The sequence below is a fragment of the Leucopleurus acutus genome (genome assembly GCF_964270905.1).
Source record: "Leucopleurus acutus genome assembly, chromosome: 11".
NCBI lineage: Eukaryota > Metazoa > Chordata > Mammalia > Artiodactyla > Delphinidae > Leucopleurus > Leucopleurus acutus.
Genome location: NC_139152.1, coordinates 42,685,599 through 42,703,706, shown reverse-complemented (window position 1 = coordinate 42,703,706; position 18,108 = coordinate 42,685,599). Strand labels below are relative to the sequence as shown.

General features: G+C 57.8%; 1 protein-coding gene across 1 annotated transcript; it reads right to left on the bottom strand.

Annotated features, from left to right (window-relative positions):
• Positions 1–5,179: 5,179 nt before the first annotated feature.
• Positions 5,180–17,509, bottom strand: ACVRL1 (activin A receptor like type 1). Its single transcript, XM_082849233.1, has 10 exons — positions 17,410–17,509; positions 12,821–12,889; positions 12,024–12,275; positions 11,626–11,837; positions 11,274–11,373; positions 10,744–10,902; positions 10,200–10,475; positions 9,411–9,608; positions 6,751–6,881; positions 5,180–5,541 (listed from the first exon to the last, which is right to left on the bottom strand). The coding sequence occupies exons 2-10, from the start codon at positions 12,882–12,884 to the stop codon at positions 5,407–5,409; spliced, it is 1,527 nt and encodes a 508-aa protein (XP_082705359.1). The 5' UTR covers positions 12,885–12,889; positions 17,410–17,509; the 3' UTR covers positions 5,180–5,406.
• Positions 17,510–18,108: the final 599 nt, after the last annotated feature.

The following is an 18,108-nucleotide window of genomic DNA, read 5'->3' as shown; positions in this document are numbered from 1 at the left end:
CCAGAGTTTCCTGCCTCTGAACTCCTACCCACCTCCTGCCCCCAGGTCAACCAGGCCCTGCTTCTAAGGGCTCTGTAAGGCTAAATTCCTGGAAACTGCAAAATAGGGCCCATAGTGGAGGTGGGGGGTATGTTTTTGCCTCAGTTCTGGGAAGCAGTGGGGGAGGAGTGCAGGGAGAAGAAGAAGGGCAGAAAAAGCAGACAAAATGCCCGTTATACCCAAGCCCTGTTAATTTCCTTTTTTCATCTCTTTATCAGTGTTTGTTGACTGAGCTTCTTATCAACAGGAAACGCCTGCCTAAGGGGATGAGGCAGGTCCAGGGGGACTGGACGCCAGGGGCCAGGAGCTCTGGGTGGTACGGTGCTGCTCTCCAGCCTGAGTGGCCTCATGATTCCCAGGACCCAGCAAGTCTCCCAGGCTCCTCACCTTGGCATCTGGTGAATCCTTAGGTCTCCATAGTAAGACACGACAGCAGACAGGCCCTGATGATCCCTTTGCCGGGGCTCCAACCCTAGCCTTCTGTGACCAAGGACAGGTCACCAAACGGCTCAAGCTGTGACATGAGAATTGTCCTTGCCCCTAAAACCCACCAGCCCCCCTCTTTTCTAACTGAGAGGCCAAGTGACCTGCCAAGGTCAACAGACGTCTTAGTAAGTCACCCTAACTGGCCCTTCTAGCATGTTTGCCTTTATCCCTCAGAGCATGGTGCCTATTCTGGGCATCCAGGCCTGGGACAATTAGGTGCTTGGCACAGACTTCTGAAGGAGAGGAGGGGACTCTAGCATTGATTGACCTCCTACTATGTGCCAGGTGCTTTAAAAACACTGATCATCAGTCTAGGATACCCGTCTCCCAGATGGGGCTCCCGGAAGAGGGACAGACTGAGGGGCAGATTTCACAGGAGGCTAAGAGCAAGTCTTAGTGCTGAAAGTAAACGTCCAAGACGGATAGCTGGGCCAAGCCAGCTTTATGGTGGCCGAGAGGAGCAGGTTTATCTAGATGTCTTCCGTCAAACTGGCAGAAGACTGAACCAACCATATGGGAACTGGCTGTTCTGGTAGAAGAGGCGGGAAAGGTTTGTGTACCACAGAATGTGGGCCACCTTGCTTCCCGTTCCTTGCCTCTGCCTATCAGTTGCCCCTGAGCAGCCCCACTCTGCTTTTGGTGGTGCTGGTGGTAGTAAAGGAAATGCCAGTGTGCCTCTTGCCCTGCACCCCCACCCCCCGGCTTCCCGGACAAGCCTGCTCTGCCCCCCACCTCACCACTTGCTCCTGCAGTTGGGGATCTAGGTCAGTGAGAGTGGGTGGGTGGAAAAGAACAGAGAAGAGACTCATCCAGACGTGACACCCGCAGGGCAGCAGTGACAACACTTTAACCTGAAAGCTGCCTGAAAATAGACTGTGTGTCTATGACATTATGCAGATCATATGCAAAGACAAGAAGTCTTCTGTCTCTATTTCTAGCAATCTGAACGTGGCCCTGGTAGAAGCAGCTCGTTCCAAGAGTCGCCCACCCGGAGTGATGACTGCACAGTCAGCATCGGTCCCCGCCCTGGGAGACCGGACTCAGGACGTGCACCCCTCCGCTCCATCCCTGGGGCTGGATCTTCTAGGCATGGGGATTTGCCACTTCTTGGTCTGTTAATCTGGATGTGAGAGAGGCTCTAGAGGGAGAAGAGCCACCCTCTGAGGGTAGATGCGGGGCAGGACTGAGGGAGAATGGGGACTGGGAGAATAGGGAGAACTGGGTACCACAAGGCCTTGGCAGGGGAGGGCGTGGTCCTCAGCATCAAAGCTCACACTCCAGGAACCAGCTTCACTCTCATTTGGACGCGTTACACAGACACTCATCACCCCTCAGAGAGAGTCCTTACCACACAAATGGTCCTCTCCCTCTTTATGTAGATAAGGCAATTGGAGCCTGGGGTCCCCCAGGAAAGCAAAACAAAGCTGCGAAGAAGGTGATGGGTTTTCTTCTTTCAAAGGCAGGCAGGTTCCCTGAGGCTCTACATGGAGGTAGGGGCTTAGATGCCGCGACCTCCCACCGACTCTGGAGGGCAACGAGCCAATTCTTTTCCAGATCCCAGCCTGTCTTCTTGTGATTTCTTTTCCGTACTATTCCTACAGACCTTCTGCCCACACGCCAACCATAATGTGGACATCAGGGTGGGGATTTAAGGACCAGGGACTGGCAGGCATGGGAGGAAGGGAAAAGCTGCCTTTGCGGGACGCCAGGAACGCTCTTATTTCCCCAAAGCTGGTGTAAGAGGTCCTCTGGGAAGGAGGGTACTGTCTCTTGTGGAGGTCCATGGACATTGGCATCCACAGTCCTAGCCGGCTCCAGGCCTGAGGCCGCCTTGGGGGCTGCTGGGAGGAGGGCAGGTCCTCGTGGTAAAACGAATTGGGATACCCTTTTACCAAGGGTACCCCTTTCTGTGGCTCCCTAAGGGGGCCTCTACTGCAAAGGCACAGATCTTCTAGGCTGGGCGGTCAAATGGAAAAGTCACCTCTTGTCTTCTTTCAGTACCTGCCTCCCCCATGGTATGTCCCCGCCCTCAATTTCCCGTGGGGAGAGGGAAGGGTGCCGTCTGAGCCCGCCCAGGACGCCAAGGTGGGATCCCGAGGATGGCGGTCGCCTTCTCATTCTGAGGATGAAGACTGACTCCAGGCAAGGCGGGGGCCCCATCTGAGGAGGGGATTGAGAACAGGGAATTAAGGCGGGCGGGTCCAAGCTGCCTCTGAGTGAGGACGCAGCTCCTTTCTAAATGTGGTTTTCGGGGGACAGAACAGAAGCGTAGGGAAGCTCACGCACGCGGGCGCCGGGTGGGGAGCTCCTGGGCGGGTAAAAACAGGCGATCCCCGCGCGGGGGCGGGGCGGGGCGGGAGGCGGCCGCTGGGTAGCCCTTCGGCCAGCAGAGGGCGATGCGGAGGCGCCGCGAGCAGGCTACTCCCAGCCGGCGGTGGGAACCGAGGTTTGGCTCCAAGCAGGGGCCTGCGCCAGCTGTGACTTGTCTCTCACGGGCAAAGCCCGGGTAGGATACCCTGGAACCCTCTCCTTCCCCGTCCCCTTTGGTTCCCTCTGCGATGGGCCACTGCAGAGGCACCGGCCTGCGAAGACTCAGCAGGAGCTCCGGACCTTCAACCATGCTTTATTGAGGACCTACTGTGTGCTAAGCACGAGCTAAATGCTCCCACGAAGAGTATCTCCAGGTTAAGAGACTGTAATTTCGGCCTTGGAACACCGTCCTGAACTCAGAAGCATTATGCAGACGGCTCTCACCAATGCCTCCTCCTCTCCCTGGCCACAGCTGTACTCCCAACTCCGGCCCCTTCCCTCAACCCTCCCCCATCACTCCACCTCTTGCCTCAGACCTTCTCCTCTTAGGGATTTTCCAGCCTTTGGTGAGCTGCTGCCTTCAGTTTCTGGCTGTGGAGTCTCAGGAGACTTTTAACCCCCAAATCCAGTGGAGATAAAACCCTTGAGGAGTGTCCTGATTCCTGGGCTAGGTGGGTTCCAGTGACCAGAAGACGTGACACTATCGGGAAGCAGAGTGACCCACGACGGTGTGGGAACGTGGAAGGTCCATGTAGCTTTCTGTTTCACCCAGTTTCACTTCCTGGTTCTCCTCCGGGCCTTGCACAATGCTGGGAGGCAGCCTGGGAAGGTGCCTCTCTGACGGTGGAAGGAAGAAACACTCGAGAAGCCGAGAAGCCGGCCAGGGAGGCTGTGCTGGGGCGTTTCCAGCAGGAGGGGAAGGAGGCTGTGTTTCCTTAATCTCCTGTGGACAACTGAGGGTCCTTCTCCACCCTGTCCCAGGCTGAGGGCTGTGAGGCCAGGTCTTCCCAAGCTTGGGGCTGTCATGTCCCTAGCCTGAGCTCTGTTCCCCACCAACACTCAGGCCCCACCTCCAGCCCCATCACCCTCCAGCCCATCTACCCGCCTAGGATTCAGGGTAACCTCCTCAGCGCATGGACATACACCCTCGATATTTCCAGACGCCGAACTTTCCATGTGTTTCTCTCCAGCCACCAGGTTCTTCCTAGACACACACTCTCTGGGGCCTGGCCAAGGGTGTGGGCCTGGGCCAGGGGCCAGTGGGGAGCAGGAACCTGGGTGCTGCAGGCTTGCTGGCTGGAGCCAGATTTCTTCTGAGCCTTGAGGCCCTGCCGGAAGCTGGCCCCTGGCTCCTCTCAGCCCTGGGCAGAGAAGGCGAAGCTATAGAGCAGGTGAGGGGCTGGCTTGCCTGCCAGAAGGCCCAGGGCTGTGTGAGCCCGAGGATGGCCACAGGCATGGGTTACGGCCGGAACTGGAGCTCGCAGAAGTAAACTAGGAGGCATTTCAGACACCCTTGGCCTCAGCTAAAGTTATTTTCAAATCTCCATCTTGAGGCAAATTGCCAGGGGCTGGGGCACAATGAGTACAAGGGACTGATGAACTGAGTTCTGACACAGGCTAAACATTTCAAAGAACTTTAGAGCAGAAAAACACCTCAAAAGACATCAGGACCAACTCTTCATCTACAAATCTTTCAATATGTAGATAAAGAAACAAAGGTCCTGGGCCAGCGAAGGCCTCCTTCTTGTCCTGTAGAGCGAGCACCCGGACCAGACCCTGGGTCTCCTGACGCCCAGCTGAGCCCTTCCGCGGCGGCCATGCTTGGCTCCAACATCCTCTCAGTTTATTCTGAAAGTCCTGGGCCTTGCCCATCTGACCTGCCACCTCTCCACTGGCCTATGACTCTGCCACGCCCGCAGCAAGACTCCTTGGGTTTAACGCCACAGTAAGTCAGCTAGGAGGGGAGTGGAGCAGGGGCCCAGGATCAGGCCGCCCGCTCTCTTGGGCAGCTAGCATTCAGCTAGCAGGGGTCTTGTCTAGGAGATAGAGGCCCAAGGCGGCCTGGAGCTGAGATACAAACCCACGGAGAAAAACCCATGGGCCTGGGTGTCTGGGGCTTGGGACAGAGGCTAAAGCCTGGCAGGGCAGGGTGTCTACTGAAGGCTGGACGGGGCCCTGTGCCACCCTGGCAGCTCTGGCGGGGCAGTGGGGTTGACTGACAGCAGGGGGTAAAGTGCAGGCCACCCTGGCTCTAAGGCCTCTTTTGCATCAGGTCCTGGGGGTGGTAGGGGGGTGCACCCAGGGCGTGGGAGGCGGCGGGGAACCCGGCGTCAGGGATCCTGCTGCTTTGAGCAGGCCAGACGGCGCGCGGCGGGTGCGGGGATCGGGTTTCAGCCCAGCTGTATTTTTGGCTGGATGGGCTGGGGGCCGAGTTGGGCAGGCACAGCTGCCCACAGAGGGGCACTCCCCTCCCCAGCACACACACTCACAGAACCTCTACCCAGACAGGCCACCATCCACTGCCCACCACACACACTGCAGGCGGAGGGGAGTCAGGCTTCAGGCCTGTGGCTAGTGAATCCCTTTGGGCCTCTGGAGACCGTTGCTGAGCTTCTGTAGTGTCTTCTTGATCCGCAGCGCAGTGAGGCGGGCAGAGGGGTTTGGGTACCAGCACTCCCGCATCATCTGAGCCAGGCCTGAGAGGACCTGGGGGGAGGGAGAGCGAAGCAGAGGAGAGAAAGCAGAGACACGGATCAGGGAAGGTGGAAAGGAAGAGGCGAGGAGGATGCCCAGCAGTGGGGAGACACGAGCGGAACAGAAAGGATGAGAAGACGGAAACGAGAGTGTCGAAAAGGAGGGGGAGAGGAGGGACAGAAGTGGTGGTAAGAGGGAGCGTGGCGGGAACCAGGCAAGGATGAGGAAGAAAGATAAACATGGAAGACGAAGGAAGTGGAGTGAGAAGGGGATGGAGAGAGGCAGGCAGGACGGAAAGAGAGATGTAACTCAGATCTTCGGGGACACCCTTCAGTGAGTACGCCCCACCCTCACCTCCACCAAGATCCAGGAAAGGGGAGATCTGCAGGCCTCGGGGCTCCCACGTGCCTATCTGCAGCGGAACCCCAGTGTAGAGGGCAGTGGCTCCCAGCACCTCCACCAACCCTGGCTGCGTCCTCAAAATGCATGTGTCTAGGGAGGAACCTATCCCAGGAGTCTCAGCGGTCCCAGAGTGAGCCAGCCTCACTCCACCTCAGAGCTCGAGCCGGTTCCCGAGCCAGAGCGTGTGTGTGTGCGCACAGGAGTGCATATGAGTGGCTTTTCGTGGCTCTGTCTGTTGTGCAGAAATATACACGTGTCTGTGTCCACATACATGTATACACATGTGTACGTGGATTAAGTCTTTCCATAAACATTTATCGAGTACCTACTGTGTGCCAGGCACTGTGACAGGTTAACAGGGAGAAAAGGGTCAGCAAAGGAGACATGCTTTTCCTCTTCATGGGGTCAACAGTCTGGCATATATGTGCATGTGTGTGTACCTGTGAGTGTGTGTTTGTGTAGCAGCGCGTGCATGCCCCTGTGTGTCTATATACACGTATGCATGTGTCCTGTATAAGTATATGGAGTGTTCTGAGAAAGAACAGAAATGAGTAACAACAACAACTTCGTGGCAGGAAATGCAGCAGAGAGCCTCTGACTTTTCAGGCGAGGTGAAGGGTTCTGGTTACCAGAATAACCACAGGGTCCCGGAGGTCCACAGGCAGGGACGTGGGAGGGAGTACCCAGAGAAGCACCCTGGAATCTGTCCCCCAGAATCTCTCCAGGTGAAGCAGAGGCCAGACACAAGTTCCTGGGCTCAGAAATCCCAGCTGTGAGCCACCACCCCACGCCATCCCAGCCCCACCAGAGGGGCCTTACCGGGTCTGCAGCCAGCCGGTTGGGGATAGTGGGGGTCTGCTGGTCAACACACACCACCTTCTTCATGTCCTCAAAGCTGGGATCATTGGGCACCACATCATAGAAGGGTGGCCTGTAGTCCTCCACGATGCCTAGGGATGGAGGGCAATGGGACGGTCACTTGGGACCTCAAGGAGGCCCAATACCACCCAGAGGACAGCCTTGCCCACCCTCTGTCCCAGGGTCCAGGAAACCAGTTGCCTGGCCTTGCTACCCCTGAGAGAGACACCATAATATAATAAACATATTTATAAATAATAATAATTACTGCCATTTATTTTACATTTACCATATATGCCAGGCATCGTGCCACAAACACTTTACATGCATTACCTTGTTGGTCTTCACAGCAACCCAAAGACCCATTTTACAGATGAAGAAACTGCTGCTCAGAGAAGTTGAGCCCACGGTTACACAGCTAGTAATGGCAGAGCCAAGACTTGAACTCATTGTATTCCTAGGCCAGATCTTGCTCCAGTCTTTCCACAGCTGCCTCCCACCCAGGGCCTGGGTACTGCTCCCAGGCCCCAACTATCACAGATGCCCCCAAATACCTAATGTTCACTGAGCACTTACTATGTGCCAGGCACTGTCCTAACTGCATGGCATTAAATCCTCACAACAACTCTATGAGGTAAGCAATACTATTAGCTGCACTTTATAAAAGCAGTGAAATTCAGGCCAGAGGAGTTAAGAAACTTGTCTAAAATCACACAGGTAGTAAGTGACAGAGCTAGGATTTAAGCGCAGAAAGTCTAACCAAAGCCCGTGCTCTTGACCTCCAAGCTACACTTAAGGAAGGGAGGCTGGCTGACTGCTGGATGAGGATGTGGAATGAGGGAAAGGGGGAGAAAACACATCTCCTAAGAGAAAGAGATTTTCACCCAGGTCCAGATCACATCCATCCACTCCCAGGGGTGGCACAGGCCTCTGCTGACCCCTTCAGCCAGCAGCGCCCCCTCCCCTCGTCATCTGAAGTACGTGGTCCTCAGCAGGAGTTTTCAGAAGATGATGCCTGTGGAGCTGCAGGCGCTGGGGCAGAAGAGGCCAGACCCCAGAAGAGCGCCCCAGGCCACACCCTGCTTCCAGCCCCCGGCTGGGAGCCGCGGCCACACAGCACAGCCGCAACCTCGGTAGGGCCCACGCCAGCTGTGCTCCCCGTGGCGGGCTTCCAGGCCAGCCCCTGTGCTGCTCGAGCCCTAATCAGTGCTGCACAGAGGCCTGAGCGTGTCTAATGGGCCTTTAATCAGCGCCGGGGCTGACACCAGATTACAGTGTTTATAATGCGCCACGAATCTGTGTGGGGCTGACAGAGCTTCCCTCCACTCCAGGAGTCGGCAATCGTCCTCCCCCTCAGCTCAGGCTGGTCCAGCCTCCCTTTCCTGCCTGAAGCCTGGTCCAAGGGCCTTCGGCTCCTTCCAGGTGCCCCCTTCCCCAGCCCCAGCCTCTAGAGCTCATGTCTGAAGGGGCAGGGACCTGAGCCCATCCAGAGGGTGGTCCCCAACCTGTCGGGACTCCCAGCAGCCTCTCCCCATGGACAGCCTCCACAAAGACTGATCGCCTCCCCACCTGGTCCAGACCATCACCCAACACCCATCCACCCCAGGGCTGGGAGGGCACCAGCCACAGGGCGGCCCCCTATATGGGGCCATCAGGAACGAGGTCCCCCCGCCTGCTCTCAGCCCCTCCAAATCTGAGTCCCCTGTGGCACCCACGGTAATAAAGAGGCAGCAGGGAACTCCCTGGCAGTCCAGTGATTAAGACTCTACACTCCCAATGCAGGGGCCACGGGTTCGATCCCTGGTCGGGGAACTAAGATCCCGCATGCTGCACGGCTTGGCTAATAATAATAAGGCAGTAATAAGCAGGCACTGCAAGCGCTACTATATCCCGCGTTTTTGCGGTCAAAGAAACCAAGGACCGGAGAGGTAGATAAAGAGCACTGAGCCCCCAGAGTCAGATTGCCTGGTTTCAGACCCCAGTGCTGCCTCTAGACAGCTGTAATTCTGTGCCTCAATCCCCTCATCTGTAAAATGGGGATGACACTGTGTCAAGCAGGCGTCATTACAACAGGAATTGCCACTAATATTTACTGAGCTACAGAACAGCTCCAGATGCTGCCCTGAATACCCTATTCGGATTATCTCAACAACTAGAAGTTATGTTATTCTCATCTTACAAATGAGGAAACTGAGGCACAGGAAGGTTAAGTACCTTGCACACGGCAAAATCAGGAACTGAGCTCAGGCAGTCTGATGCCCAGCCCACGCTCTTAACCACTAAGCAATACCACCTCCCTGCCAACAAAGAACGATTCAATAAGATAATACGTGTATACAGCGTGGCATCTGGCACAGATTGAAACTCAATAAATGTTAGCCGCTCTTAATACTTTTGTTATTGTCACTTACCCAAGATTTCACAGCCAGAATCGGACTCAGATGAACCTTAAAAGGTCACTCAGCTGGACCAGCTGGTGAGTGGCAGTAAAGGGAATATGGGAGGTCTGACCACAGCCTCTCAGGCCATGGGCACCAGCCGCGGCAGGAAGTCCCATCTCCTGCCTGTCTATCCACCCACCCTATTCCCCTTTCCCTATCCTGTGCAGGGGGGAGCCTCACCATTGACAATGGTCCGGCGGGCGATTTCCCACAGCACCAGGCCAAAGGCCCAGATGTCCGTCCACTTGTAGGACTCGAAGCAGTCGGTTCGGATCTGCTCTTCCAGCACCTCGGGGGCCATGTACCTCTTGGTGCCCACGCGCGGGTTGTTGCCGATGTCCAGGTAGTCGCTACCCTGGGAGTGCATTACAGCCAGGCCTGTGGGTACCGGGCCTGTCACTCCTGCCACTCATCCCAGCCCACAGACAGGGTGGCCCCTGGGAGGCTGGGGTCCGGGGGTGAGGTGGGATGGAGAGAGATGGTAGGACGTAAGAGGGGCCGGCACATGGAGACCCGCCCTGAGGTGGGCTGGCAGACAGCAGCCACGGGGAGAATAACTGTCCCAGTTACACTGTGCTTGTGTGGTGCCCTCTAGGTGCAAGAACCCAGCGAGGTGTGAGTAGGGGAGGCAGGCATTATGATGCCCATTGCACGGAGCTGAACCCCAAGTCCTGGTGACGGGGAGCGATGTAGTCAGCGAAGCCAGGACGAGAACCCAGGTTGCTGGCTCCCTGCCCCTTTCTCCTAACTCCTGGAGCTCGGCTGGTGTGGGCTTGAAAAGAACGTTAAGGCAACCTGTGGGGCTCTTGGAGAGGTGAGATGAGACCAAACACGCGTCTGTAAGTTTTAAAGCGCCAATCAGTGTCCTCACCGACGCAAGGCATCCAAACCAGCAAAGGCAGTACCGCGTGGAAGGGGAGGAGCTCACGGACCCCGCCCCCCGCGAAGGGCCCGCCCCTCCCCGCTCACCCAGGTCCGCGATGCAGCACTGCAGGTTGCTCTTGACCAGCACGTTGCGGCTCTTGAGGTCGCGGTGGGCGATGGCCGGCTTGCCCTGCGTGCCGAAGATCTCCACGTGCAGGTGCGCCAGGCCGCAGGCCGCGGACACGGCTAGCCTCAGGGCCAGCTGGGGCTCCAGCGTCTGCCTCTGCAGAAAGTCGTAGAGCGAGCCATGCTCGTGGTAGTGCGTGATAAGCCACAGCTGCGTGCTTGAGTTGCGGGACGTCATGTCCGAGGCGATAAAGCCTGTGGGCGGAGGGTCAGGTGGCTCACCAAGGGTCTAGGGATGAAGGAGGCTCGACGGGTCAGGGTCAGGGCTGGGGACAGAGGATGCACTAGGTCAGGGCAAAGCTGGGGCTGGGGTGGAGGCTCGTCAGAGAGGAAGCTGGAATCAGAGGGCTGAGGAAGCTGAGGGCCGGCTGGGAGTCCTTCAGGGTTAGGTCAGTGTCCAGAGGCGAGGTGGCGGTCCAGCCCTGAGTGCGGGGAGATGAGAGCCAGGGGCCTGGCACCGCACCCTCCCGCTTGCCTAGGATGTTGTCGTGTCTGAGCAGCACCGTGTTGTAGATCTCAGTCTCCCGGAACCAGGACTGTTCATCCCTCGAGGAGAAGATCTTGACGGCCACACTCTCACCGTGCCACAGGCCCCGCCATACCTCGCCATAGCGGCCCTTTCCTGATCCGACGGCCAGAGAGGAAGGAGGGGGTCACATACCGGACACACAGAGCCCGTGGGCACAGTAATCCCCAGAAGAGTCCCCATCGTTGTGCTGCACCGCCTTCATCTGCAGAACCTCTGATGCTTATGTTTTAACTTAATCCAGACCCAAAGGCAGCCGGCAGGCCGCCCCCATTGCCCCTTGCTCCAGCCCAGCTCCTGCAGAAGGGCCTGGCACTGACCCACCTCCAACGCCCTCCCTGGCCAGCAGCATTCCCATTCGGAGCCAGGCCTGGCCCCACCTGTGACGCCGGAGGCCAAGAGCTCCCTCACCCTCCAAGCTCATGGGAGCTCTTGGTCCCCATCCCCCGGGCTCACCCACTGCTCACCCACACACTCCACCAGAGCCACCTGCCGCGCCACTGTCCTCTGCACCAGGAAGGGGAGCCCTGAGCCACTGCCGGTGGTGCAGTCACTGTCCAGGAGGTCCTGGGAGTACCGAGAGGCCACTGAGAGGCAGCCACGACCCGCCCAACCCGTTTCTCCCTCCTCGACCCGGGCCCCACTGCTGTGTCTCTCCAGGCTTCTCACTCACCAACCCCTCCCGTCCAGCACCCCGTCAAACCTCTGAGCGCCTGCCATTGTGCTCTTCTCGGCTACCTGCCACTCTGGGTCCCCTCTGGCTCTGTGCCTCCTGTCTACTCTCACCACCCTGTGTCCCCGGTTCTCCCAGTCCCATACCCCCAGCATGCTGTCCCCCTGCTCGGATGCCTTCAGGATGAGGCTGGACTCGCCCAGCTCGCTGTTCAGGCTCCGCTGCTTCTCCTGCCTCCGCCGGACATGCCACAGGCCCAGGGCACCCAGAGCCACTAGGACCAGCAAGGCCAGCACAGGGCCCAGGATGAGAGGCAGCTGGCCATCTTCTTGCGGCGGCTCTGGCGGAGTCTGGGTGGCTGGCACAGGAGGGACACTGAGACCCAGCTTCCACCAGGCCAGACGCCCCCCACCTTGCCACTCTGCCAGTCAGATCCCAGGGTCCTGCCTCCCCCGCCCTCCAGGCCAGAGCAGGAGAGGCAAGCAGGGCGGGGAGGGCGGAGTCTGAGAAGACAGGGAGGGGTTGCTGGAGCAGCTGGACGTACCCTCCAGCACCAGGGACACGTTGTGGTTGCAGAAGGGGCTGTAGCAGCAGTAGTGGTTGAAGAACTCGGTGGGCCGCCCCTTGCAGAGCTCCTGGTTCAGGTTCCCGCAGCCCCGATGTTCCTGGAGGTGTGTGCCCTCCTCCCGCACCAGCACTACTGTGCACCAGGCCCCCTGGCAGGTAGGCCCTTTGCAGTGTGGGTTCTCACAAGTGCAGGTCACCAGCGGGCCCCGAGAGGGCTTCACGGGGTCGCCTGGGAGACACACTGGAAGCTCAGCTGCTCTGGGCCCAACTCCCCAGAATGAGCCTAATACCCAGGTCTGCCCCCTGCACCCCCCCCACCCCAGCTTCTGAGCTCTCAAATCTTTGAGGCCTTGGTCCTTCAGTTCCATCCTCAGATTATCCTTCCCTCCAGTGACTTATCCCTGCCAGGGGCAGCTGCCACCAGGAGAACCAGGCTTCTGTCCCTTCCCTGAGCCTAGGACCTCCCCTCCCAGTGCCAGGCCCAGCCCAGCCCCCAGCCCCAACTCTGAGGGCTCTCCCAGGCCCGCACCCCCAGATAGAGGTCCCGCCCTGGAGTCTGACAGAGCAGCAGTCTGCGGGTTTGGGTCAGGAGGACAGCACGGGAGGGTTGGGGTAGCTGGGAGCTTAGTCTCACTGAGCCCGTCTCCCACCCTCCAGCCAAGATCCTAAGTCCCCCTCCTCCCCAGCTCCTCAAGTTCAGCCCAACAAGAGCTGAGCCCAGGTAGCCCTTTCTCCACCCAGGCCCCTGTTCCATACTCGCTCCCCAGTACTCACCCTGGGTCAGGCCCAAGGCCGTCAGTAGCATCAGAAGGGTTCTCCTGGGAGGGTCCAAGGTCATGGTCCCTGGAGAGGAGAAGGGGTGCAATAACATCTATGAAATGTGATCCCTTCAGTGTTTTCAGCCACTGACCGTGGGTCCCTCCCACCCAGAGGAAATCACTGGGAGTTTTTTTGTGGGGGGGGCAGGGAGGCCTCCTCCCTCCTCCCTGTGTCTGGCTTTGGGGAGGGGCCTGCAGGGGAAGTCCTGGTTCACTTCCCCATGGAAACCATCCTGTTAGGGGTAAAGGGTGGGGAGCCATGTTTAAGTGACTGAGAGCCCGGGGGACTCCCAGATCTCCTGCTGCTGAGTGCAGACTGGAGGGTGCAGAGGGCGGAAGGAGACTACGGGACTAGGGTAGAAGGGGCATCTCTTCAGCAGTACCACCACCCTCTGTCCCCTGCCCCCTTGCCCACCCCTTCGCAGCCTCCACCCCTGCCCACCCCTTTCCCAGTGCCCCCGCCCCCCCCGGCCTGGCTGCCTCAAACATAAACAGTCTCCTGTCTTCACTTCCTGCCATTCAGGGTCCCGCCAAGCTGGGAACAGGAATCAAGATTGTTTAGATTGGGGTCTGGATAGAACAGGCAGGAGTCACGCACAAGCAGGGAGCAGGACATATTCTCAGGGCAGGCTGGGGTGGCTACAGGGTCTGCAGGGCCACCCGGGGCTGGGGCACCCCCACGATGGAGTCCTAGGAGGAAACCTCGTGAATCACAAAGCCCAGCTCTTATTTTAGAGAAGGTGGGGATTAAGGCTCAGTCAGGAGAGGAGGCTTGTGCAAGGTCAGGCAGGATTCAGTGGCAATACCGGGAGTACCACCCGGGTGTCCAGACTCCCGGTCCAGTGTCTTTCTACTCCATATCGCAATCCAGGGTGGCAGCCCATGTCTGAGCCCTCAGGGTTGTAACAACCATACAAAGCTTGGACAGTGCTGGGCTGTGCCAGGTGTGAAGGAACCTCTCTGCACCCTCATCAGAGTATAAGACGCCCTCTCTGAGCCACTCCCCGGCCCCCTTCTCTCTCCTTGCCGTCCTGGGAAAGAGTGGGGGTAGGGCCAGTGATGTCGAAGGGAAGTGAAACATACTTAGATGTTGAATGTTTGACCTTCTGTGGCTGGTTGAACTTTTCCAGAAGTTTGGTGGAGAGCACTAGGGGAGTAATTCTGACCTATAACAGTCCCCATCTCAGCTCCCAAACCATCCAGTGCTTCAGAAGCCACACCCTTCTTCATTTCTCCAAGGTTTAGAATGAGAAGATTAGGGCTGAGGCTGCAGCAAGAAGGACTGAGGTCAGACAGCAAGAAGGACTTTCTGAATGGTGGAGAGTATGCAGGTGTGTGCCTGGGGACTGGATCCCCAGGTAGGGGCAGCTGCCACGAGGGAGGGGCAGTGTCTTCTGGCATGACATGGTAAGGCTGGTAGGGCTGGGCATATGGCCACATAGGCTGCAGAAGGCCCCTAGTCTACGAATGGTGCCAAATGAAGATCCATGATGCTGAGGCTCTGAGGGCAGGATGACTCGTGGGGGGATGAGGGGGGCGCTTCGTGGGCCTCTCTGGCTGGTGGCAGCTCTGGCCTTCCTGCCTGGGCTTCCTCTGCCCCAGAGGCCCAGGGCTGGGGGAGGAAACGGAGCCCTGGGCTGCTGCAGCTGTGTCCCCAGCCTCTGCCTGACCTCCTGCCTCTTGCCCCTCCCAGAAGGCAGTGGGGAGTCTGGCAAGCACTCTACAGTGGGACTGGTGGCTGGAGAGGGAGCCCCAGACAAGCTGAATTTGCCCACTGGGGTAAGGGCGAGAATCCATCCTTGGCAGTCTTTGCCCAGAGAGCAGCTAGGGAGAGAGTGTGCAGCAAGAAGTAAAAGGGGGTAACAATAGGATGACAGCCGGCAGCCTTCTAGAACCCTCTACCCATGCTGTCACCTCTCTGTGCTCCAGTGCACCCTCTCACCTACACAATTCCTCAGCAGAAGCACCTGAAGTGCTTCATTAGAAATGCACGTTCTTTGGTCTCACCCCCACTCCAGATTCTGATTTAGTCCATTGGGACCAGTAAGAAACACGCATTTAAAAAAACATCCCCAGGTAATTCTGATCAGTTTGTGTGGGTACCACACTTTGAGAAGTGGGTCCTACACAATGCTGACTGGTCCCCGTGCTTTCATTTCACTGGGCAGGACCCCGCTGGGTGAGTGGGAGTGGAGTGCAGGGGGCAGGGACTCTAATTCCTACCCGGGGACCTCTCCCCCCTTCTACTGGAGAAGGGACAGACAAGGCTAAACACTGAAACCAGGGACTCAGAGACACGGCGGAGGGAGGGCAGGGCGCGGGCTTTGTTCAGGACGTGTCCAGCCTCTGGGGCCCAGGAACAGTGCAGGGAGGGCTTGGTAGCATTTGCAGAATCCGCCTCTGGTCTAATCCTGGGAATGTAGTGGAGGCAAACTGCGACGGTCCAATTTCTAACCGGGCCTGGCGTAAGATTAGGTACAAGAGGGTGCCGAGTCCAGATCAGTCCCAGCTCCGAGCTGACCCTGCCTGATTCGCCCTGAGACCTGACTCTACCACAGACAGACTCCTGGGGACTGGCGGACTCCTTTCATGTCTAACAGAACTTCTTGAAAGATCTCCTGCTGACTGAAGCAACACAGTTGTAAGCCAGAAATCACAAATGCTAAACTAATTTCAAATATTAACTCACCACTGTGAAATTCTTAGTAATAAGAGTTAACCTCCTCTGAGTAATACTTATGTGCTAAGTACCGAACTTTGATGGCTGATCTCATTTAGTCCTCACGACAATCCAATAGGGAAACGGAAGCTCGGGGATGTCAGGTTTCTTGCCCAGAATCACCAGGTATGTCTTGATCAGCTTAAATTGCTGGTAATAAATCCTCACTTGGTCATTTTATTTCTGCTGTTGTTTGGTGTTAGGTACGTCCCTCAAAAGAGGAAAAGGAGCAACGGGGGTTGCATGAGCAGACTGCAACTGTCATCACCTGCTGCCCAAATGCGGGTTTGTTTAGAAATCATCTGTTTGCTGTAGGCTTAGCCCTAGTTGGGGAGAAGCAGAGTAGAGGTGTGCTCAGAAGGTGGATGTCAATCCCTTTCTCCCCAGCACACCTGAAGGATTGATATAACCGGCTCCCAGCAGCAGCAGTGGCTCAGCACAGCAGTGACTGTCATGGGGCTGGAAGCGCCTTGCTCTGCACATCGGCAGAGGACCATCAGCAGAGGACCAGACTGAGCTGCTCATCCTGGGCTGCCCCTTAACTGTCACAAAGCACTTTCATCCGCATCACTTCACAGCGCTGGGATGTAGCATCAAGTCTGGATTTTAGGATCTCAGACAGCATGCAAACGCGGCACAGTACAGCACAGAGGCCAGGTTGTGGTCTCTGGATCATGTAGACCCGGATTCAAATCCTGCTTCTACCACTTAGGGCTATGAGATTTGGGGCAAGTTACTTGAACTTTCTGAGGCTTCGGCTCCCCTATGAAAAATGGGGAATAATAATAGTGCTTATTTCATAGGTATAATGTAGTAAAATTATTTAGCAGAGTACTAAGTGGTACACAGTAAGCACGTAATAAATGTCACTAAACACCCAACCATCCATGGAGCTTTGGACAAGTGATTCAAATCTGAATCTCTTTCCTCTTCTGTAGGATGGACATAATAACACCTCTTCTGCTAGGTTGTGGCCAGGATTACATGACAAAAATGTATCTAAGTGTCTACATAGTAGTACTCAATAAATGGTAGCTATTTTTAACCACCTGATAAGATGAAAGGACAGGTACCAGGCCAAACAAACAGTAAGGGGTAAGAGATGTCAGACAGACCCTGACTCAGCCAGAAGCTGCCCATATAGAGAGGGTGAGAGCTACGGTCCACTCTGCCCCTGTCCTTAGAGAAGAAAAGAGGGGGTGGGTGGCCAGCCTTGGGATGGTCATAACAGCACTGGTCTCCAGGCTGACCTCCAGGGCAGACTGAAAGCCTGGGGTCCCAGGCTGGAGGGAGACTGGGATCCCCTCTGACCTGGATCCTGAAGGAAGTCCGTGCATTGGGGATTATCTGACCACACAGGGTTGGAACTGAGGTTTGGAGGAGGGAGTTGTAGTGTCAGATTCCTTTGGCAAGAGCAGCCAGGACTGGTCTGGGAAAGATGGGCTCAACAGTGCTGGGAGTAGACACCCACCCCCAGGTCAATCCAGGTTCCTGGAAGGACATGTGACCCCCTTCTCTGTAAATGAAGGAGGGCAGGGATCCTTCCGCCCATTTTATGGATGAGGATGAGAGAAGCTAAGTGACGGGCCCCAGGAGCAAAGGTTTCTGATTCCCAGTGCGGGTTCGGTCCAGCCCCCTCCAGTCTTAGGTGGGGTGATGGGCAGATGTTGGTGGAGGGCGAGGGGCGGCTTGCACTACGAGGAACTGGGACTGACCCTACAGCGACCTCTCTGAGGGTCTCTCTGGGATATGCCATGGGGAGGGCCCACTGGGGTTGGGGTCAGCCGCCCCCCCCGCAACGGCCCGGCCCACGGACCTCGACTCACCTCTGGGCCTGCCCTGCGGGCAGCGCGGCGCGAGCGTGCAGCAGGCGGCCTCCTCCCCTCCCCGGCGGCGGCCGCGGTCGCACGACGGGCGCTGGACAGAGGGCCAGGGTCTGGGGTCCGGGCGCGGCCCCGGGCAGGGCTGGGGCCGAGGAGGGGCTGGCTCGGCGCGGCTGGCGCGGCGGCCTCCCGGGACTGGGAAAGGGGCCGGAGCAAAAATGTTTCTTATTCCAGCGTCTTCCTGCCTGGCCCGGCTCCACCACTCCCTCCTAATAAACCGTTTCCTATTGCCCAGCTAGCCGACGGCCGCCCGCTCGACCCTCGCCAGGGCTCAGGGCCGGACCCTCCCCTGCGCGGCTGCAGATCCCGAGGGCGGCATCCCCCTCGGCTGCCCCCGCCCGGGATCAAGGCCGCGCTCCCGCCCCCAGCCTCCCACATCCGCCTCCCCGAGGGGGCGGGCCTTGGCCTTGGGCCGCGGGGGTCTCGCGGGGTTCAGGCCCAGAGCCGTGGGAGCCAGTGCTGGGACGCTAGGCACCGTACGAGGGCCGGCCGGGGGAGGGGTGAAGGTGGAGGTGCCCCTCCCTGCTCAGAGCCGCTGAGGGGCGGCCTGGAATCCTGGACGGGTAGGGGGGCACCGAGGGAGCGACATGCGGGGAGGGCAGAATGGAGAGAAATTACCTGTCTTCCCACCCAAAACTCCAG